Source organism: Typopeltis vanoorti, chromosome 15 (genome assembly GCF_054136105.1).
Source record: "Typopeltis vanoorti isolate ZY-2024b chromosome 15, IOZ_Tvanoo_1.0, whole genome shotgun sequence".
NCBI classification, from domain to species: Eukaryota; Metazoa; Arthropoda; class Arachnida; order Uropygi; family Thelyphonidae; genus Typopeltis; species Typopeltis vanoorti.
Genome location: NC_143563.1, coordinates 22,539,112 through 22,563,338, shown reverse-complemented (window position 1 = coordinate 22,563,338; position 24,227 = coordinate 22,539,112). Strand labels below are relative to the sequence as shown.

General features: G+C 38.2%; 1 protein-coding gene across 1 annotated transcript in view; it reads left to right on the top strand.

Moving 5' to 3' along the window:
• Nucleotides 1-24,227, top strand: part of Ak1 (Adenylate kinase 1) — a 103,915-nt gene that overhangs the window by 43,910 nt on the left and 35,778 nt on the right. Inside the window, exon 4 of the mRNA XM_090404887.1 lies at nt 8,213-8,329. Within this exon, the coding sequence (XP_090261013.1) occupies nt 8,213-8,329 (117 nt within the window). The remainder of the gene's footprint in view (nt 1-8,212; nt 8,330-24,227) is intronic.

The window sequence follows — 24,227 nt, the reverse complement described above, 5'->3', positions numbered from 1 at the left end:
CGGTGGGAGTGATCATAGGCTCTTGACTTGGGAGGTGGCTAAAGGTGTAGAATTTTCAATTAAGACAGGGTACATTTGGAATTATCGGGCTGGAAAGTATGACAAGCTTAGGAGTTTGATTGGCTCAGTGCCATGTCATGTACAACTGCAAGGACTTGAAGTTGATAATGCATGGGAGGTAGTTAAGACGTGCTTGCATGAAGCAATGGCTGACTGTATACCTAGAGTCCGAATAATAAATCAAGTAGGGGTTAAATGGATGAATAACACCATTAAGCTTGAGCTGGAAAAAAAGAAACAACTATTGAGGGAATTTAAGGAGAATGGTGACCAGCAGGCACATGAATGGTATAAAGCGCAGGCCAGAAGGGTGACGAGTGTGGTAAGAAAAGCAGAAAAGGATTACGAAAGAACATTGGCCATGCAGGCTAAAGAGAATCCTAAACAGTTTTTTAGATATGTAGCAAGTAAAAGGAAAAATGTACATGGCAGAATGATTTTAAAGAATGCCGATGGTAGGGAGGTAACTGAATCAGTTGAGATAGTTGAGTTACTGAGTGAGCACTTTGCAAGAATATATCATCCAGGTGGTGACATTGAAGAAACGAATAAACCAGTAGATTATACGGGAATTGTGGTGAATGAAGAGGAGGTGAGTAGTCTATTGCATAACCTCAATGTCAATACATCTGTGGGATTGGATGGTATACCAGCTCGTGTAATACGAGAAGCAGCTAAAGAATTGTCAGTACCCTTGACCATTTTGTTTAATTTGAGTCTCAGGTCTGGGTTAGTCCCGAGCGGGTGAAACTAGGGGAAAATAGTTCCACTGCATAAAGGTGGTTCCAAGACTGCTGTTGTAAATTACCGACCGATTAGCATATCAGGAATCATTGTCAAGGTCTTAGAGAAATTAGTCGAGAAAAGAATACAGGATTGGATAGATGAAAATGGGATATTGTATGGGGGACAACATGGTTTTGTGAAGGGTAGATCATGCCTCAGTAACTTGCTCACGTTTTATAACACAGTGACAGCTGAACTGGATAGGGGTAATGGGTTTACAGTGATACTACTGGACCTTGCCAAGGCCTTTGACAGGATACCACATGGAACTCTAATCAGTAAACTGGAGCAGATGGGGATAGATAGGAGGGTAGTTGAAGGAGAGATACCAGAGAGTGGTTTATTCAGGAGTGGAGTCAAAAAGACATCTTGTGACTAGTGGAGTGCCTCAGGGCCCTGTTCTTGGACCATTGCTTTTCAATTTGTTCATCAATGATATTGGAAAGGATTTGAGAGGAAGTGTTCACTTGTTTGCTGGTGATGCAAATTTGGGTAGAACAATTGTGAGTGCACAGGATGTCAAAATTTTACAGGATGATTTGGATAGTTTGGAGGACTGGGCTAGAAAACATGGATGTCAGTTTAATGTGGCAAAGTGTAATGTTATGCACTTTGGGGTGAAAAGAATAGCAGCAGTATATCGCATTGTTGGAACCGTACTCCAGGAGATTGATGAGGCCAGAGATTTGGGAGTGCTGGTGGATAGGGAGTTGAAGTTTAGGGGGCACATTGCAAAAGTGACTAAAACAGCTCACCAAATCACTTGGCTTATGAAAAATACTTTAACATGCAGAGACAAACAAGTTGTTGTTCCTCTGTATCGAGCCTTGATTAGACCCCATCTGGACTTCTGTGCCCAGTTATGGGCACCAGGGTTTCTTCGTGATGGGTTGGAAGTGGAGAGGGTCCAGAGACGAGTGACCAACATGATAGCAGGTCTGTGGAATGAACCTTATGAGAATAGGTTGAGGATTTGTGGGTTGCAGAAATTGGACGATAGGCGAAGGAGGGGTGATATGATTGAGACATTCAAATTACTGAAGGGTTTTTATGATTGATCCAGAAGATATTTTTAAAAATATGACTGGTGGTGGGAGGACTAGGGGCCATGCATGGAAGCTGGGCAAGAGCGTGGTTGACAAGGGTGTTAGAGCTAGGTTTTTTTCTTGGAGAGTGGTGAATGAGTGGAATAAGCTTCCACAGTCTGTTGTGGGTGCTACGACCGTGAATGAGTTCAAGGCAAGATATGATAGATACTGGGTGAATGTTGAATTGTTGTTCCAGACATAATGTTAGGGCCTCCCTCGATGAGTCTGTCGACTCCTTGGAGTTTCCCGGAATAATAATAATAATAATTTCCACGACAAAGCCCATTCGCATCATTAACACAGTTATATAACATTGTCGCTCTTACTCTTACATTCACACCATTCCTCCCTGTATAGTTTAGTTTCTCTGACTCTCTGTGTTAGATCTCATACCAGTTATTAGTTTTTCCAGACTCCTGATACCAATCGCATTCAGGTGTAGGCAGTCACTCTTATAGAAATCCAGTCTTCCCTCAAACTCACTCCACACATCCAAAAACTTAATTTATATTTAATTTAATATTTATTTTATTATTTTAACATTTTATAATATTTTTTATTATTTTAATATTTAATTTAATTTAATATTTAACTTATTTAATTTGTGTATTAATAATATAGGGAATAAATTATTGAAAAAAAAAATGCATGTGCACACACAAAACGCTGCAACATTTCTAGTATGCCAGAAAAAAGGAGCGAAGAACTGTGCTTCCTGAGGCACATTCTTGCCCTCAAACTGAAAGGTACAAATTGAAGACTATTAACAAAATTCTTGATATACTCTAACAGCTCCTTTTAAATAAACCATGATTTCAAAAATGCAATTGTTTTACTTTGCATCAAGAACATTACAAAGTTGAAATGTTGCTTCATGAGTACAAAACATCTTATAAAGAGTGTCCCAAAATTCACGAAAGATTTAAATTTAGTGCCATTTGTGTGGTAAAGTGTTGCTAACGAGAAAAAAAAAAGACAGCGTGACAGCTGACGGTTCAGGGTTATTAAAAATGGAGCGCTACACGAAAGAACAACGCATTTTCATTGTTGAGCAATATTTTAAAAATAATGAAGGTTTGGCAGCTACAGTTCGCAATTTTCGTACAAAATATGGTCGGAATAGTGATTTAACTTCATCAACTGTGAAAAGATTAATTAAAAAATTCAAGGAAACTGGATCAGTTAGTGATCTTATACACTCTGGCAGTCCTTCCACAAGTCACTGAGAGTCCAGGAACATCATTTCGGCACCGTGGTCTTGAATTGGGCATTTCGAGAAGCTCTCTACAGCGTATTCTCACAAAAGATTGGCATCTTTATGCTTACAAAGTTCAATTGACTCAAGAACTGAAGCCTACTGACCATACACAGCGAAGAGAGTTCGTTGAATGGATTATGGAACAACAACAAGTGGATGCTTATTTTTCGAACAAAATCATCTTCAGCAATGAGGCTCGTTTTCATCTTGATGGCTTCGTTAATCGACAAAATTGTCACATTTGGGGTTCAGAAAATCCACGAGTGATTGTTGAGAAACAAATGCATCCACAACGTGTCACTGTTTGGTGCAGATTTTGGGCTGGAGGCATCATCAGTCCATTCTTCTTCGAAAATGCGGCTGGTAAGGCAAGAACAGTTAATGGTGCTCGCTATCGCGACATGATAATCCAGTTTTTTGTGCCTAAATTGCAAGATATGGATGTGGAAGACGTGGTTTCAACAAGACGGTGCCACATGCCATACAGCCTGAGAAACAATTCAATTACTGCACGAGTCATTTCCTGGTCATGTTATTTCCCATTTTGGTGATCAGAATTGGCCGCCCAGATCATGTGACTTAACACCGTTGGACTTTTTTCTTTTTTGAAGTTTTTTTGAGGGTTTTTTGAAGTCTAAGGTATATGCCAACAAGCCCACGCCCACCCACGCCTTGAAGGAGGAAATTGAGCGCTGTATCAACAAAATTTAGCCCCATTTATGCAAAACGGTCATAGAAAATTTCGACAGAAGAGTGTATATGTGCCAGCAAAGCTGTGGAGGTCATTTACCTTTGCATAACCCTGTACTGTATACTTTATGAATCAATAAGAAATTACAATTTTTATTAAAAACCTGTGTTTTTTATCATAATTACTTCTTGCGTGAATTTTGGGACACCCTGTGCATTGGAAAAAAAGCCTTTGACGTTAAAGACTTTTTTGAAGGCTTTCTTGAAGTTCTTATATCCATCAAAACCTCCACACCCTCCTATTAAAAAAAAAAAAAAAAAAAAAACAGGAGTTTACAAAAATCCACAATTTTTATGGAATTGGTATGCAGGCCAGATGGGAATGTCTGGAGAGATAAATGACGTTGCGAATAGAAGACAGCACAAATCAGGATTAGCCTTCCATACAACAAACAGGATGAACCATTCCTCTCAGACAAAAGGAACATAAACGACACATTAAATATAATAACTATGGTGAAGCTGGCCTTTCTGATCATGCTCTGAACACTTTACATAGAATTGACTGGAAAAGCACCAGTTGTTTACTTCACACCAAAACATGATATGCATGCAAATTAAGGAAGCTCATCAACCACCCCAATCTGAACAATAATGATGGTCTAAAAATCCCAAGCATATGGAAGGTACATATTCTACCCACGGAATATATGCCTTCTCTCTAAGAGTTAACTATAAATAGGACTGCAGGTAAACCAGAATCCTAAATTTAAAATAACAATTGTAATGTTAAAAATAGGACATCATTGTTATTGAAAGAAGACTATCTATAAGAAAGAATATTTTTCTCATGTTTTCTTAAATAGAATTTAGCTTTGATGTAGTTTCTAAATAATTAATTTTTTTTTTTTTTTCATTAGAGGTCATGTCGGTAGAATAACCAGTGATCAAATTATTGTTTCTTTAGCTTACTGTGTGTAATGTAACTCAGCTTGTCCTTGTATATTTGTATATACCCGAGATGATGATCTTAATATGAAGATCGAAATGTCTGGAAATTAAAAAGAGTTATTTATATCATGGTTGTAAAGTCCACAATTTCTAAAATAAATGCTGATCACCATGTAACACTAAAAGAAAGGATTCCATACAACAAACACAGGCAACCAGTAGTTTGACAAGAAACTGAAATGCCACATGTTGATAATTTTTATAAAAGTAAGTTTAAAGAAGCCTCAGAAATGGTCCTTATCTCCACATATAAACTGTAAAGTTTTCAGTTTACATGCATATGATCCTGTTATTTAATCCAGTGTACTGTGTATAGTATGTTAAATTGAAAAAATAGTCAGCAAACAAGCACATGCTTTCAAGAAAATTGCCTGTTAATCACTTTCTAGAGGAAAGTGATTAGTATTTGTCTTTTATCATTATTGTTGTTAACATCTGACCTCCATGAAGAGTCAGACTCATTGTGAGAGGTACACACTATCACATATAAAGCTCATCCTGTTTTCTTTTCTTATGATACCTTTTTAATGCAGTCAGTGTTAAGGGAATTATTCAGACAGACATCTGTAATTACAATTCATTATGAAATATTTTCACTATTTACTACATTATCATCTGCACAAAATTTATCAAGCAGTGCATTTTCAGCCTGATTATTGCATACAATGAAACAAGAACTTCATGCTGCTATTACCAGTTTCAATGTATCCTCCAAACTTTCAACTTGTTTAAGGATATGGACAAGATGAGACACTACTATGTCTCATCTTGTCCATATCCTTTAATACATTATCACTTGCAGAATATAGCATTCAATCCTTCTGAATTATAAAATTATTTTATACTTTTTTTTTCGTTTTTCTAAAGGAACTGTCAATATTCTTAGAACTATAAAATTCAGTAGTCTACATCAGCGCTTCCCAAACTGTGGGCCACGGCCCCCTTGGGGGCCTTCGGTTTTGTTGAGGGGGGGCCGTGAAATAATGAAAATAAATGTAACATGTTTTAAGACTAAGTAGATTTTTTTTTATTTTAAAAGAAACGTCTTTAACTTTTATTATTTCTTTTTTGTTATTTTTTATATTTTAATGGAAAAATTCACACACTGGTGTTGGTTCCCAAATTTTGCTTCCTGTGTATTTCGGCGCTTAATGAATATTAGTAAATATTTCTTATTCATATGTTTCATTTCAAAGCAATGGTTAATTGTATTTACTTCGAATGCTCTCAGGGAAGCTCCAAATCTTCCTGTCCCTTTCATCACGCGTTCGTAATCAGGGACTATTGATATTGACTTTATATACATATCAAAACTCGTTTTATATTATCACTGTCATCCGAGCTAGTTTTCTGTTACCAATAAAAGTTTCGCATATACTTCACACATGAAAAAAAGCTTAAGCAGGTTCATGTAGGGAGATAGTAACTCGCTTGCAGTGGTAAACAACATGCCCTCCCTAGCAGCAGAGGCAATAAAACAAGTACTTTTATTATGCCAGTGAATAAAGTATGAGGAGTCTGTGTAATATATTTCTCAACAAATAGTGCAATTAGAGACAACTGGGATAAAAACACACTAATTAATGAATCGCATGTCCCCTTCATACAGAAACTATGCTGTATAGACTGAAACAAAACCATATGTTGCATGGGCAAACACAGAGTCTAACCAAAAACTATTGTTATTAATTAGATGTGTGTGAGTTAGATTTCCCAAGGCAGCAATAAAATTCAACCGAACGTGTTAAAATTCGTAAAAGTGTTAAAACTAAGTACTATATATATATATATATATATATATATATATATATATATATATATATAATGAATGTTATGGCAGTTTCACATATGGAATTCGGTTAAAGAGAGTTAGCATTTCAACTCAATTGTCAGCTATACTTTTATCTTTCGGTTGCGCGATCTTTTATTAATACCACACGAATCATATGCACGTTTTAATAACCTGCTTTTGCTGTCTGTTTTGCGTTAGGCTTAAATACCGTAAAGGGAGAAAAGTCACAAAAGAGAAAAATGTTCCTGGTCCGGGGATTCCCTTATTTAGGTAATATTCACTAATTTCATGTTATCAGTCTGTGGTGTGCCAGTATCGGTAAGTGGTGATATTATTTGATCTATTCTACTTTAAAAAATTTAACCCTGAGATGGATAAGTGGCTGATTTAAAAAAAAAAAAAAAAAAAAAAAAAAAAAAAAAAAAAAAAAAAAAAAATCCCGCGAACAATCAGAAGCAGAAACAGACTCAAAAAAAAAAAAAAAAAAAAAAAAAAGACAGTATTTCATATTTTACCAGAACAGCCTGTGTGTCTTCAGAACCAAACGGTAAGAGGAAAAAAATGTAATATATGCATTTGATTTTTTGCAATCGCTGTGTATGTTTTGTATTGAATATAAATACAATAAATATTATAATAATATATCTCTATTACGATTTTTTTCGAGGGGGGGGGCCATGAAATATTTTAATTTTTGCAAAGGGGGGGCCCTGACATCCAGAAGTTTGGGAAGCACTGGTCTACATGATGACAGTTCACAGACATACTTTGTATGAAATAATTTTTTTATTATTTGCTGTCTGCAGACCAGTTATTTTAAGCAGTGCATTTCATACACTAAGTACTCTCTACTTACTTAGAACTTATCAAACAAGTTCTCATTATCATTCATTACTTCCAGGAATGTTTTGTATAAGTAAATTTCCCTTTGTATTTGGGAAAATTTTTCATTTCTGTTGGGTAAGCACTTCTCCAACAACTTGTTCTTGCCAGCTTATCACCTCCTCTTTCTGTTGTATCTTTTTTGAAATCTCGTTATCCTTTCAAAGTCCAGATGATGAGATCTATGAACAGTGGAATAGATGCAGTCCAATGAAGGTCACATGTAATGAAATCATCATGTCCTTCTCCATTTGATAGATGGTCTTTGCAACCTTTATAACGTGTATCCTGAACATCAGTTCCTTTTCAGCGATCATCCCGATATAAGTCTGTTACCCCAGTACACTGATCCTGGCTTTTTATGTGTTATTTTCTGTAGTATTTTTCAACCTAAGAAAGACATTGCTTTCATGAATTTTTTCCTTTTCAGCTTAAAGAAGTTGCCTAAGGTTACAAAATATTACCATTCCTTGACATTCTTCTCTAATTCCATGTAGAAAAAATATAATCAAGAGGTAATGTTTGAATTAAAACTAGAGGTCTTGAAAAGCAAATATAACAACTTAACACTGAAATTTCTCATGTTTACTGATGTATCAATTTGTGATTCTCCAAAGTAAACTTGAAGAATAATTTCCATTTTAGGATGAAGTACTGCAATTACTCAAAGAGTCTATTCTTAAAAATGTAACCAGTTCAAAAGGTTTTCTTATTGATGGATATCCTCGTGAAGTTGATCAAGGTGTGAAATTTGAAGAACAAGTAAGCCATAATGTTTCTTTCAGTTTGTAGTACTACTTTTAAAGTAGTTCCTGTTAGTAATGTGTTTGAGCAGCTTTGATTAAATTATCTCTTTGATGTTTATCTGTTTAAAATTCATTGCTGTCCTAATGATTCATTTCAGTCTTGTTTTCAAAAGAAATAATTTATTTAGTAGCTTTAACAGTAAAATGTGGATGTTACCCAATGTTTTTGTTTTTAATTAAATATTTTATTATTATTATTATTACTGGCTACTCCAAGGGTTCCTTAGACTCATCAAGGCAGGCCCTAAACGTCGTGTCAAGGACCATCCAACATTTGTGCAGTATCTATCATACTTTGCTTTGAACTTATTCACAGTCATGACACCCACAACAGACTGGCAACCTATTCCATTCATTCACTACTCTCCAAACAAAAAACCTAATTTTAACACCCTTGCTAACTACACTCTTACTCAGTTTCCATGGGTGGCCCCTAGTTCTCCCACCACCAGACCTGTTCTGAAAAATTTCCTCTGGTTATTTTGGGTTACCAAGAAGGTGAGGTCAGAGTCGGATGCATCTGCAGTTAAGAGAAGATAAGTTTGCGCTATTTAGTTTAGTTAAATATAGGGTTTATATATATATATATATATATGTGTGTGTGTGTGTGTGTGTGTGTGTGTGTTTAGTTTAGTAGTACCTCATCAGTAAGTGCATGATGGCAGCTGCAGCTTCAAATACAAATGGCATCACTAAATCCTCCACCATTTAAGGACGATATTTTGCATAATATAATAAAGGATTTTGTGGCATGCAATGCATGTGGTATGTATGCGTCCCAGGAGTTGGATATGTGGTGGGTGAGAAAGAGAGAGAGGGGGTGCATATGTGCACAAAATGTAGGCGATGTGAGGAATTTAATGAATTAGATATTTCGATAGCTGACCTAGTTGTGTCAGGGATGGGAAATGAATGTCGGGTGACGAGTAGTGTGATAGGAGAGAATGATGAGTGAAATATGAATGAAAAATTAGAGTCAGGAGCGTGGAAGGCTTGAATAACTGAAGTTTTCGGAGCTGGTCTTGATTGGGAGAATGAATGGTGAGTAAGAGTGACTAACTTGCAGAAAGAGAGATAGATGAGCTGAAAGAGGAGGTAGAATGTCTCTGGAACGAGATGAGAAGTATGAAATATGAGATTAGGTGAATGGAAGAGATAAATGCAAGACGAATGATAGTAGGAGTGAGAGAGGGGTATGGAAATGATAGAAGAGGAGAGAATAGAAACAGTAGGAGAGAGATATGAGAATGATAGAAGAGGAGAGAATAGAAACAGTAGGAGAGAGATATGAGAATGATAGAAGAGGAGAGAGAGAGGGAATGAGAGAGAAGTATGGGAATGATAGAAGAGGAAAGAATAGAAACAATAGGAGAAAGAGGGAATGAGAGAGTATGGGAATGATAGAAGAGTAGAGAATAGGAGCAGTAGAAGAGAGGGAATGAGAGAGAGTTATGGGAATGATTGAAAACGGGAGAAATTAGAAGAATGTGAAGGAGTGCTGGAACCAGGGATAGAGTGATGTCAGGACAACAGGTAAGTAGGATAACACAGAGAAAGGGCTAGAGGAGAGAGAGAGAGAGAGTGAGGGATGCAGGTGAGCCATCAAGGAACAGAGTGGTAAGAGGTGTGATGTATGGAGACTCATAGAAGTGTTTGCATGGAGGGACATTAGAAAGTGTGGCTATGGCAATTAAGAGGGGTGAAAGGATGGATGAAATGATTGTGATGATGGTGGGCACAAATGACTTGAGAGGCAATGTAAATCGGGTGGCAAGAGATCTGAGATTCTTGCTTGAGTTTGTACAAAAGAAACTTCAGAGAGGAAAGATTGTGTGTTTTGTCCAGGTATGATAGTGATGAGCTGAGCAGAACAGCAGTAATACTGAATAGCATAGCCAGAATGTGTCAGAAGAGAGGATTGGGATATGTGAATGCTTGAAGGGTATTTGAGGACAGAATGGAACTGTATGCGACAGATTGCTTGCATTTGAATGAGGAAGGACAAAGGCATATGGAGAGATTGCTGTTTTCTGAACAAGTCAGTGTGTCAATGCAGAGAAACTAGAATTCCCAGGGTGGATGGTAGCAGGGGTGGCCTTTTGTGGGAATGGGTGTTTGGGGGAAGGGAGATGAAATCAGGTAACACTGAGTCCATTGGGATCTAGAGGGGATAATGATAACTATAGAAATGGTGACATCTTTATCCTTTATACGAATGCCAGAAGTAACCGAAATAAAGGAGATGAATTGGTGACACTGATAGCATCAGCCTGGCCAAAGATTATTGGGATCTAGGAGACATGGTTGACGGAAGATGATATAATAACAGGAATTCAAGTAGCAGGGTACAGCATTTTTTAACAGCATAGGAGACGAAAATGCAGTGGTGGTGTACAGCTTATGACAAGTGATGACTTATGTCCACTAAGAGTGGAGGCTTTGGAAGGCAGTGACACTAATGGTTTTGAAAGCATATGGTGTGAGGTAGACATGGCCAACACAAGATATTTAGTAGGGTGTTGCTACATATCAAGAAGCATAGAGGGTGGGGAGCAGGAGATGTTTAGGCAGTTGAGCTTGGCAAGTGCAAGAAAAATTATTGTTATCCGAGATTGTAACTATAGCAGTATAAATTGGGGAGAGGAGGATGCATGTAGCAATAAGGGAATGGAATTTCTAGAATTCTTGAGAGACAAATGTCTTAGGCAACATGTAATAGAGGGAACAAGAGGTTCAAGAGTTTTGGATTTGGTAATAGCGTCTGAAGAGCTGATAATAACTGAGATGACATTTCTCCCACCAGTTGGAGAAAGTGACCATGTGGTTTTGACTTGGAAGTTGAATAGACATGCAGGAGTATCAAAGAGATGGGGACGTATGTGGAATTATAAGGCAGGTGATTATAATAGTCTTAGATATCAACTTGGGGCAGTTCCATGGAGGGTGGAATTGGAAGGCCAGGATATCATTAGTGGTTGGGAAATTGTGAAGGAATATTTGTTAGCAGGAATAGTAAGCTGTATTCCATGAGTGAAGAAGAGGACACAATTTGGTGTAAAGTGGATGACAAACAATATCAAACAGGAACTGCAGGTGAAAAAGAGATTATGGAAGAAATATAAGGAGGGGGTGGAGAACAGACGCACGAAGAATATAAGACACAGGCCAGGAGAGTGACTAGTATGGTGAGGAAAGCAAAACTGGAATATGAAAAGAGATTGGCTAAGATCCAGTGAAAATCCTGGAGAATTTTTTAGCTATGTGGCCAGTAGAAGGAGAAATGACTGTGGAAGAATGACATTGCAGAATTAAAATGGGAATATGCAGTAGTGATTGATGCAGAGGACATAGTGGAGTTGTTCAATGAGCACTTTATTGGAGTATTTCATCCTGGAGAAGAAGGTTTTAATACTAAAGGATAAGGAAGGTTCAGGGTTTAGAGGTGCAAGAGGAGAGAGTGTTCCAAATACTGAGTATGCTAGAAAGCTGTGGGACTGGATGGTATTTCACCACGGGTTTTGAGAGAATGTGCTATAGAACTGACAGCTCCATTGACCTGGCTCTTCAATAAAAGTCTGCCTGTGGGAAAGATACACAAGGAATGGAAAGAATGTAAGATATGCCATGATGAGCTTTAGACACTCTTGCTAAGTGTCCCCTAAACTCTAACTCCCTTCCACTTACGCTCCCAAGTTTCTGGCTTCAATTTCCTGGAGTACAGTTCCACCAATGTGATATACAGCTGTAATCTTTTCACCACAAAATGCATAACCTTACACTTTTCCACATTAAACTGATATCCATTCTCTTTTGCCCAGTCTGCTAATCTGTTCAAATCATCTTGCAAAATTTTGACAAATTTGCATCGTCAGCAAATAACTGAACAGTTCTTCTCAGATACTTTTTTATATTGTTAATGTACAAATTAAACAGTAATGGTCTGAGGAGCAGAACCCTGTCGCACACCAATAGTCACAGGCCTTCTTTGGACTCTACTCCTGAATAAACTACTCTCTGTTATCTTTCCATCAACCACTTTCCTATCCATCTCAACAACCCTATATCTTTCCCCATGTGCTGCAGTTTTCTGATTAGAATTCCATGTGGTATCCTGTCAGAGGCCTTTGCAAAGTTCAGCAGTATCACTGTAAATCCATTACCTTTATCCAAGTTGGCTGTCACTGTAATATAAAACATGAGCAAGTTATTGAGTCATGACTTATTCTTCACAAAACCATTCTCCCCCATACAGTATCCATTTATTTTGCTCTTGATCAATTTCTCCAATACTCTGACAACAACTCCAGATGTGCTGATCAATCAGTAATTTGCTACATCGGTCTTGGAGCCTCCTTTATGTAATGGAACTATTTTCCCCTCTTTTCATCTCCCCTTGGGACTAACCCAGAGCCGAGATTTAGATTAAACAATATGGTCAATGTTACTGACAATTCCCTTGCCACTTCACGTAAAATTCGAGCTGGTATACCATCTAGTCCCACAGCTGTATTCGCATTAAGGTTCTGTAATTATGCTATGCACTTCCATTTCATTTACTTCAGTTCTCATATAAGACTTTGGCTCTCTCATTCCTGCAATATCACCACTTGCATGATATATTCTTGCAAAGCATTCACTTAGTAATTCTACTATTTCGACTGATTCGGTTTCCTCCCTGCCATCAGCATTCATTAAAATCATTCGGCTATATGCACTCTTTCTTTTACTTGCAGCATATTGAAAGAACTGTTTGGGATTATCTTTAGCTTGCATTGTTAATTTCCATTCATAATCTGCTGCCTTTCTTACCACACTAGTTGGCTTGTGCCTTGTGCTGTTGATGTGCCTGCTGGTCACTTTTCTCTTTAAATTTCCTCCACAGTTGTGTTTTTTTTTTTTTTTGTTTGTTTTTTTTGCAGATCCAGCATAATGATGATATTCATCCATTGAACTCCCACTTGATTTACTCTCTTGACTCTAGGCGTGCAGTCTGCCATTACCTCCCTCAAAGACTCCTTTACCACTTCCCATGCACTATCAACATCCAGTTCTTGCAGCTTTACATGCAATGGCACTGATCCAAGCAATCTCTTAAGCTTGTCATACTTACCAGTCCTGTAATTCTACATATCATCATCATGGTTTATTACAATTTGTAAATAGGGAAATGAACTAATTAAATAGGAATAAGAAAAGGTTAATTATTATATGTAGCTTTCCAGGCGTCTCTGTTTTGAGCCAGTTGAGTTATTTCTCATAGAGAGAGTATCTGCTGATAATGTGGCTAATATACTCCCAGAATTGTTTAGTTGGTCTTCTCTCCATCTTTGTCCATTTGAGGGAGCGTATAAAACCAAGATGTCAAAGTATGGAGAAGGAGGATGTCTCAGTTGATGTCCAAGCCAATTAAGTTGATGTCTGCATTGGGTTTTAACCAATGGTTTTTGATTTGCTTCTTTTAAAATAGTGGAATTGCGAATATGATCCTTCTAGGATCATATTTGCAATTGTAACAGTAACAGTCGCAATGTAGCCAAGTAACAGTCTTCAGCAGGTTGTATTAAAGCTATTAATAGTTTTCGTTGCTTTTTGGGTGGAAACGTTCTACGTTTCTCCACCATATAAGATAGCCTGAGAGGTTGCTTTGTAAAGCTTAATTTTTGTTTCCAAGGTGATGAGGGATGATTTCCATATATTTCTTAAATTCCTGTGTGATTAAGAGCTTTATATTTCTTAATATTATGTGATTTACAGCATTATTTATATTTGAGCCTAAGTATTGTAAGCCTACTTTTTCTAAAAGTTGGTTGTGTTCTGTATTGATGGAACTGTGTACTATATTTGTGAGTGTTTTAGTTGTATTTGAGTTAACTGTCAGTCCAGATATTTTTGCAGCTTAGCATTGCTTGTCAAAGTGTTGTTGAGTCTTGTATAAAGATGAATTTATTAATACTACAGGGTGTCCCAAAATTCACGCAAGATTTAAATTTAGCCCCATTTGTGCGGTAAAGTGTTGCCAACGAGAAAAAAAAGACAGCGTGACAGCTGACAGTTCAGGGTTATTAAAAATGGAGTGCTACACGAAAGAACAACGCATTTTCATTGTTGAGCAATATTTTAAAAATAATGAAGGTTTGGCAGCTACAGTTTGCAATTTTCATACAAAATATGGTCGGAATAGTGATTTAACTTCATCAACTGTGAAAAGATTAATTAAAAAATTCAAGGAAACTGGATCAATTAGTGATCTTATACACTCTGGCCGTCATTCAACAGAAAACATCGAAGCAGTTTGTGAGAGTGTTTCTGAGAGTCCAGGAACATCAATTCGGCACCGTGGTCTGGAATTGGGCATTTCGAGAAGCTCTCTACAGCGTATTCTCGAAAGATTTGCATCTTTATGCTTATAAAGTTCAATTGACTCAAGAACTGAAGCCTACTGACCACACACAGTGAAGAGAGTTCGTTGAATGGATTATGGAACAACAAGTGGATGCTTATTTTTCGAACAAAATCATCTTCAGCGATGAGGCTCATTTTCATCTTGATGGCTTCGTTAATCGACAAAATTGTCGCATTTGGGGTTCAGAAAATCCACGAGTGTTTGTTGAGAAACAAATGCATCCACAACATGTTACTGTTTGGTGCGGATTTTGGGCTGGAGGCATCATCGGTCCATTCTTCTTCAAAAATGCTGCTGGTAAGGCAATAACAGTTAATGGTGCTCACTATCGCAACATGATAATCCAGTTTTTTGTGCCTAAATTGCAAGATATGGATGTGGACGACTTGTGGTTTCAAAAGACGGTGCCACATGCCATACAGCCCGAGAAACAATTCAATTACTGCATGAGTCATTTCCTGGTCGTGTTATTTCCCATTTTGGTGATCAGAATTGGTTGCCCAGATCATGTGACTTAACACCGTTGGACTTTTTTCTTTTTTGAGGGTTTTTTGAAGTCTAAGGTTTATGCCAACAAGCCCACGACCACCCACGCCTTGAAGGAGGAAATTGAGCGCTGTATCAATGAAATTCAGCCACATTTATGCAAAACAGTCATGGAAAATTTCGACAAAAGAGTGTGTATGTGCCAGCAAAGCCGTGGAGGCCATTTACCCGATATGCTATTTCATGCATAACCCTATACTATATACTTTATGAATCAATAAGAAATTACAATTTTTAATTAAAAACCTGTGTTTTCTATCAAAATTACTTCTTATGTGAATTTTGGGACACCCTGTATATTCATCTGTATAGCTGAAGTCACTGAGACAGAGTTGTTTATTGTTGTTTTTAGCGCTGCACCGAATCCATCCTCAGCCATCCTGAAAATTTAGTGTAGAGTTATTATAAAGAGGAAGAGAGTCAGAGTGTCTCCTTGTAGAACTCCTGTTGTTATAAGTTTTTCTGTCAATTTGCTGTTGAACAAGAGATAGAACACAAGTGTGAAAATCTTGATAAGGTGATGCAGTTGTTCAGTAATTTTGTTGGGAATACCATAATGATAAAGAATGCTAAACATGTTAATTTTACTAATGGAATCAAATTCCTTTGTGAAGTCTATGAAATTGAGGATAAGATGAATATTCTTGTCTTTGGAACCTTCCAATAATCTTTTTACACTGTGAATGTGTTCTAATGTGCTTCTGTTCTTTAGGAATTCTGCTTGATTTTTCCTTAATAATGGGGAAATATTAGGTTCTGTATGATTAAGAATCATTTTATTGTAAAGTTTCAGAGCTATAGGTAATATTATTCCACAGTAGCTTTCCTGCTTGTTTCCTTTTTTTGGTATCAGTATAATTATACCTTCTTTCCAATAGGGAGGTATTTCCCCTGTCCCGAGAGCGTTATTACATATATTATTATTATCATGTAACACCTCCAGGGAGTCCAAGACTCATTGAGGGAGGGCATCTACTCTACAACTCTCCGTCTACACCACTCGCAACTACCTTCATCATCTACGCCAACACGATCTACTGCCGACCACTACTAGTATTTTCATAGACAATCACAAACATCCATGCCCACGGCGGGATTCAAACCTGCAGCCTTTTGGCTGGAGAGTGGATACACTAACCACTCGGCCAACCAGGCCGACAGTCAACCCTTCCCATAATACTATGCATTATGGGAAGGGTCACTATCCAGGCTGGTTTCGACCTTTATTGAGGTCTCATCAGTGGGAGCCAGACCCAGAGGTGATACTAAGGTTGAAGGTTTGGCTCCCACTGATGAGACCTCAATAAAGGTCGAAACTGGTCTGGGTAGTGACCCTTCCCATAATGCATAGCATTATACATATCCATAAGGATATATGCTTTGCATTGTGGGATACTAAGGCAAGCAATGTGAAGTCATCAGCCTCTATATATGAGTTGTCCAGTCCTGAAAATACTTCAGGTGCAAACTGTGTTTGCTTACACTTGGATAAAGGGTTAAACCAAATATATAATTTCTTTGGTGTCTTTAATTTATTGTATGTGGAATTCTTTGTCTCTTTTTAGAGACTCGTATATTTGGTTATTTATTATTTCAAAGTTTTGCTTTATCTGTTCCCTGTTGAGTTGTCTCATTCTTTGCTTGAGGTTATTTCTGTGATTAATCAGTTTTACAGAATTTTGTGATGCCCAATTTTCTGCTGGTTTAGGGATATATTTATCCAGTGCTTCTGTTGCAACTTCTTTGATTTAATTATTGTAGCTATTATTAGTTTTAGTGTTATTACTCGTAAGCACTAGGTTTTTTAGTCGTTTGCAAATGGCGTCTTTATATTTATTTTGGGTTGCGGGATCTTCTAAACTGTTCCATTTTATATATCTTTTTACTGTTTTCTTTGAGTTGGTAGCTGTTAGCTGAAGCTTGATATGAGCACTAATGATTCTGTGATCAGAGTTAAGACAAGGATGTTGTAGGCATATTAATCTAACCCATTTACCATTTGAGTATGTGATCAAGTTGGCATGTTGATCCATTTGGGTGCTCTCTTGTCCATTTTCTGTTTGCACAGTGAGGAAATTTGCTGTGGAGAATAATATAGTTATGATCATTGCATGGCCTCGCCTACTCCTGTATAAGGGAATAAAAAGGCGTTAGCTGATTTTAATAAAAAAATTGATCATTGCAAAGTTCTGAAGCAGATGTCCATTGTGATTTGCTGTGTGGTGATATGTATATTGTCCTATATTTCTGGTGGATCCTGCCAAGTCTGCTCCAATTTGTTGATTAAGATCTCCACCTATCATGTGGCAGTTATGCATTGGGAGGTTTAAAAGATAAGTAGCAAGTTTTTCATAAAATTTTGATTTGTTGTCTTCTTCGGTGAGTTCTGTGGGTGCATATACTGAGGTAATAGTTGCCTTGGGGTCCAATGTTAAGGATAACATTCTGTTTGAAACTTTCTCTATTACAAAGATTTTATTATATAATTTTTTGCTGACTAAGATTCCAAGGGTGCTGTTGCTATGTTTTCCTGCTGAAGAATAAATGAAAGTTCATTTTTGTCTGTTGATGCAGTTTTGTTCCTGACTGTGTCAGTTTTCCAGTGGTGTTCTTGGTTACAAATTGTGTTGATATTGTTCAGCTCAGCTCCTCTGCATAACTCAAAGAATTTTCCACATTTTTAGAGTGTGTGTACATTGTAACTGGAAACAATTAAAGGTGTTTTCCAGAATTGGGGAGGGCTTACTCTCTTTTCCTTGTCGATCGACTGTCTTTTGGGAAGACTCACCATTCAATGTCATGTTCACTCTCAAGGTAGAAGGATCAGAGCAAGCTCTAGATTTATTTGTTCTCTTTCCTTTCGTAATCATTTTTGAATCCTTTTGAACATATTAGAATTAATTTCCTGATATGCAGATTCAAAATTTGATTATGAATTCCACATATACCCTGTCCTAACTGAAAATTTCACACATTTAGCCACCTCCCAGGTCAAGACCATATGACCAGGCCAAGACCAATGTGAGAATGCCAACATGGTCATATTCATTATAGACAAATTCTCAGATGCAGTTACTAGATCGAGCACTCTTGAACCCGTGGTATATTCCATTACATGCCATCTCGGGTAATTATCCCTTAGTAACTGCATAAATTCCATTTCCTTCCTCCCATATGTCCTCTCCTCCTTCCAATCTATTCTCACATAGTTGAAATCTGCCCTACTCCCCCATAATAATTACCTGTCCTCCACTCATTAAGTCTATTTGCCACTGCATGCTATTTTTATTATCTTTTCCATCCCCTGGTCTATAGCAGCATCCAACTGTATATTTTGTTCTGCTGGCCTCAATTTCAAATCAGATAGCCTCAAATGTGCTATTTTCACTGGCCTGCAGTTGAACTTCTACTCTCTTTGGTTGCAGTTCATCGGCTGTCATCAGTAACACCCTCCCCCCGTTCTTTCTCTCTTTCCTCCCCAAACACACTATACCCTTCACATTCTATTCCACTAACTATATCATCTCCTGTTAGCCATGTTTCACTAATGTCAATAACCTTTGGCCAGGATGAACTAACCATTGGCAAAAATTCCTCCTGCTTGTTTTGAATGCTCCTGGCATTAGTGTATATAAATTGCAAAAGCCCTTTAGGCTCACCGCTATCCTGACGCTTTATACTAACCAACCCATTCTGGTTTGTTACCAGTGATATTACACACATTTTTACACTCAACTGCCTCACTGATGTCTGATTATCTATTCCCTCGTCCAAAAGCTCTAGTTTCCCTGATTCTGCACATCCAGTTTCACTTCATTCAGCAACACTTTTTTGAGTCTCCAAACACCAAATCCATTCAGATGCAAACCATTCTTCTTGTATAAATCCTTTTGCCCATCAAACTTACTCCACATATCCACAAACTCCACATCACCATTCCTGCATAAATTATACATTGAGTTATTCACTATTATGGCCTTCCTTCTCAGCTCTTTATCATACACTGGCACTATCTTAACTCTCTCACTCTTTTCTTTTGCTGTTTCCAATAATTCTTTCATCTCCTCTCTCTCATGGCATACTTTTCTCCTTTTAAATCTTTCGTTCCAGCCACCACAATCACACCTTTTATAATTGAATCACCATACAACATTAGCTCCTTGATTTTTCTTTCTCTTTTGGTCAAGCCATCATTTCTCTCATCTTGCATTTCTTTCTTTCGTTCTGTTATCAGCTGATCCACTCTCCAGACGTTTCTGCTTTTCTTCCAGCTCCTGCTTCGCCCTGTGTATCACTCTGGGTAACCATGCTATCTCTCTGATTGCAGCCAACTCTTCATTCTTTACATCAGTCATACTTTTCTTTCATTCAACAATTTTACTCTCACTATCTTTTTCTCTCAATCGTCTCACATTTAATCTCTCTCTCTCTCTCTCTCAATCCTATCTACCATTACATCACACACATTTTCAAGTGTATTCTGAATTCCATCAACTACTTCAATCTTGCAACCTGAGACACACTTGATCCTTACTCTCATAACATTTTTTGCACACTTTCCCACCACTAGCACTTTCAAAAGAAATTCCCTTTTCCTTCGGTAATGCATACATTTTGCAGACATTATTATTATTATTATTATTTAGGTCTCCTTGGAGTCAAAAGACTCATCGCAGGAGGTCCTTCCTAAGAAACACAGTCTATCAAGACTCATCGTGGGAGGTCCCTCCTAGGAAACACAATGTCTATCACACCAATCTTTAAACTCATTGACCGTTCTCGCTCTCACTACTCAATCAGGCAATTCATTCCATGGTTCAACCACCCTCCATGCAAAGAAACCACTCCTTGCCCTCTTGCTCACAGTTTCCTTTCGTAACTTCCAGGGATAGCCCCTTCTCATCACTCCTTTCTGCTGTTTAAGCAAAAGAACTCCCCAGTGTCAATGCTGTAACCACCTCTCAACAGTTTAAAACGTCTCAATCATATCACCTCTCCTTCTTCTATCCACCAAACTCTGCAGTCCACACTCCCTCAGCCGATCCTCATAACTAACATTGCACAGTCCTGAAACCATGTTTGTTGTCTGCCTTTGTATCCTTTCCACAGTTAATTTATCCCCTTCAAAATCTTGGGGACCAAATCTGAGAACAAAGTGTGGTCTCATCCAAGTCTTATATAATGGAATGATAACTCTTTTATCTCTGCAGGTCAGTGTCCTTCTCATTATTGCAGCAATCCTCGGTGTTACCTTCACTACCTTTGCAATATGTCCCCTAAATTTGAGTTTCTATCAATCATCAACCCCAGATCTATTCTCTTCCCTATTTCCTCCAGTATAGCTCCTCCAATAGAGTGTGCAGCCATCGATGTGTCCGAAACCTCAAGACCTTTCATTTTGCTGCATTAAACTGATTCATTTGCCCATTTGTCTAGCTTATTCAAATCCTCTTGCAGGGCTACCACATCTGCACTATTACTAATAATCCATCCCAGCTTCGCATCATCTGCAAACAACTGAATATTCCCTGCAATCCACTGACACTGTCATTAATATAAAGGTTAAACAATATAGGTCCCAGTACTGAGCTCTGTGGGACCCCACTTGTAATCCTCTGCCTCCATACACAATTCTCTGATACTTATCGGACAGCCAATCCTGAATCCATTTGACCAATCTGACATCCAGACCCGTGTCCTGCAACTTAAATATCGGCTTATCATGTGGCACCCTTTCAGATGCCTTCGCTAAATTCAAGAAAATGGCAGTATATGCCTTTCCTTCATCTACTGTTCTTGTAACTTTATTATAAAAGGCTAGTATATTACTAAAACAAGAGCACCCCTTCACAAATCCATGTTGACTCTCATAGATAACATTACCCTCATCTGCCCAATGCTGTATACGGTCCCTCACTAATTTCTCCAAATCTTAACAACTTCTGATGACACACAAACTGGTCTATAATTAGACACCTCCAGTCTGCTACCACCCTTATGCATTCACGCTATCTTACCTTCCTTCCTTCCTTCCATTCCCTGGGCACCGTTCCTGCAGCCAGACTCACTGAAAAGCCAGGTTAAAGGCACTGTCAGTTCCCTAGCACATTCTCTCAAAACTCGTGGTGAAATACCATCCAGTCCCTCAGCTTTACTAACATCCAGAGTACTCAGTATTTGGAACACACTCTCTTCCTACACCTCTAAGCCTCGAACCTACCCTATCCCTCTAGTATTAAAATTTACTCCTCCAGGATCAAATACTCCAATTTCATTGAACAATTCCACTATGTCCTCTGTATCAGTCACTCTATTCCCATTTCTGTCCCCACAATGTTATTCTTCCACAGTCATTTCTCCTCCTACTGGTCACATAGCTAAAAAATTCCCTAGGATTTTCTTTGGATGTTAGGGCCAATCTCTTCTCATATTCCAGTTTCACCTTCCTTACCATACTAGTCACTCTCCTGGTGTCTTATATTCTTCATGCATCTTTTCTTCACCTGTCTCATTATCTCTTCCATAGCCTCTTTTTCACAAGAAGTTCCTGTTTAATATTGTTTGTCATCTACTTTACTCCAAATTGTGTCCTCTTCTTCACTTGTGGAATATAGCTTGCTATTGCTGCTAACAAATATTCCTTCACAATTTCTCAAGCACTGATGCTATCTTGCCCTTCCAATTCCTCCCTCCATGAAACTTCCCCAAGTTGATGTCTAAGACTATTATAATCACCTGCCTTATAATTCCACATATGTTCCCATCTCTTTTGATACTCTTGCATGTCTATTCATTTTCAAGTCAAAACCACATGGTCACTCTCTCCAACTGGTGGGATGTCATCTCAGTTATTATCAACTCTTCTGATGCTATGACCAAATCCAAAACTGTTGTTCCCTCTATTACATGTTTCCTAAGACATTTGTCCCTCAAGAATTCTAGAAATTCCATTCCCTTATTGCTACATGCATCTTCCTCTTCCCAATTTATACTGCTGTAGTTAAAATCTCCCATAACAATCATTCTTCTTGCATTTGCCTAGCTCAACTGTCTAAACATCTCCTGGTCCCCACCCTCTGTGCTCCTTGGTTTGTATCAACACGTAATTAAATATCTTGTCTTGGCCACTTCTACCTCACACGATATGCTTTCAAAACCATTAGTGTCACTGCCTTCCATAGCCCCACTCTTAGAGGACATAAGTTGGCACTTATCATAAGCATTACTCCACCACCACACTTTCCCTTCCTATCCTGCTGAAAAATGCTGTACCCTGCTATTTCTATTCCTGTTATTATATCCTCTTCTGTCAACCACGTCTCACTTTAACCAGTGTGATGCTATCAGCGCCACCAATTCCTCTCCTTTATTCTGGATACTCCTGGCATTAGTATAAGGCATAAAAATGCCACTGTTTCTATACCCAGCATTATCCCATCTAGGCTCAGTGTTACCTGTTGTCATTCCCCTTCTTCCAAGTACCTGTTCCCACAAGAGGCCACCCCTGCTACCAACCTGGGCATTCTAGTTTCCCTGTATTGACACAGTGACTTGTTCAGAACAGCAGTCTCTTCCAGATGCCTACGTCCTTCCTCATTCAAATGCAGGCAGTCTCTCTCTTGCATTTGAATGCATGATAGCATACAATTCCTTTCTGTCCTCAAACACCCTCCATACATCCACATATTCCAATCCTCTCTTCTGACACATTCTAGTTATTATTCAATATTACTGCTCTTCTGCTCAAGCCCGTCACTATCTTACTAGGCAACATGCACACTATCTTTTCTCTCTGCATCTTCTTTTGTACACCCTCAAGCAACAATCTCATATCTCTTGCCGCCCAGTTTACATTACCTCTCAAGACATTTGTTCCTACCATCACAATCATCTTATCCACCCTTTCACCCCTCTTAATTGCCATAGCCACACTTTCTATCATTCCTCCAGGCAAACACTCCTAAACACATTGTATCTTGCACACCACACCACGGATCACTGAGTCCCCATATATTACACCTGTTACCACCCTGTTCCTCGATTGCTCACATGCATCCCTCACTCTCTCTCCTCTAACACTTTCTCTCTGTGTTTCCCTACTTACCTGCCTTCCTGACATCACTCTGTCCCTGGTTCCACTGCTCCCTCGCATTCTTCTCATTCCCTTCCTGCTACTGTTTCCATTCTCTCTTCTTCTATCATTCCCATAACTTTCTCTCATTCCTCTAATCTCATCTTTCACACTTCTCATCTCATTCCCTAGACATTCCACCTACTCTTTCAGCTCATCTCTCTCTCTCTCTCTCTCTCTCTCTCTCTCTCTGCAAATCAGCCACTCTTATTTGCCATTCATCTCCCAATTGAGGCCATCTCCAAAAACTTCATAATCATTCAGCTTTTCCATACTCCCTACTCTCATTATTTTATTCATATTTCTCTTACCATTCTCGCCCTCTATCATACCACTCATCTCTATGTGGAGAATCTCTCGCCTCTGACTCAATGAGGTCAGTTATAGTCTCAGTAAGGTCAATTATAGTCATCTCTAACTCACCACATTACTCCCATTGCCTGCATTTTGCGCATATACGTATTTCCCCCTTCTCTCACCTGCCACATATACAACCGCCAGGACGCATACATTTCACAAGTCCTGCATGCTACAAAATCCCATATGATATCACTCAAAATAGGAGTCCTTAAATGGGAGAGGACTTGGTGATACGCCATTTGCAATTTTAACTGCCACCATTATTCAAAATAGTGTTGAGGATCTATTACAACTAAATGCTAAATAAGTATAAGGGAATATAACTATATAAGTAAAAGTACATACAAATACAAACAGAACATTTAAGTGTACTAAATATAAATAAAATAAAACTAAATAATGAAAACCTATGTT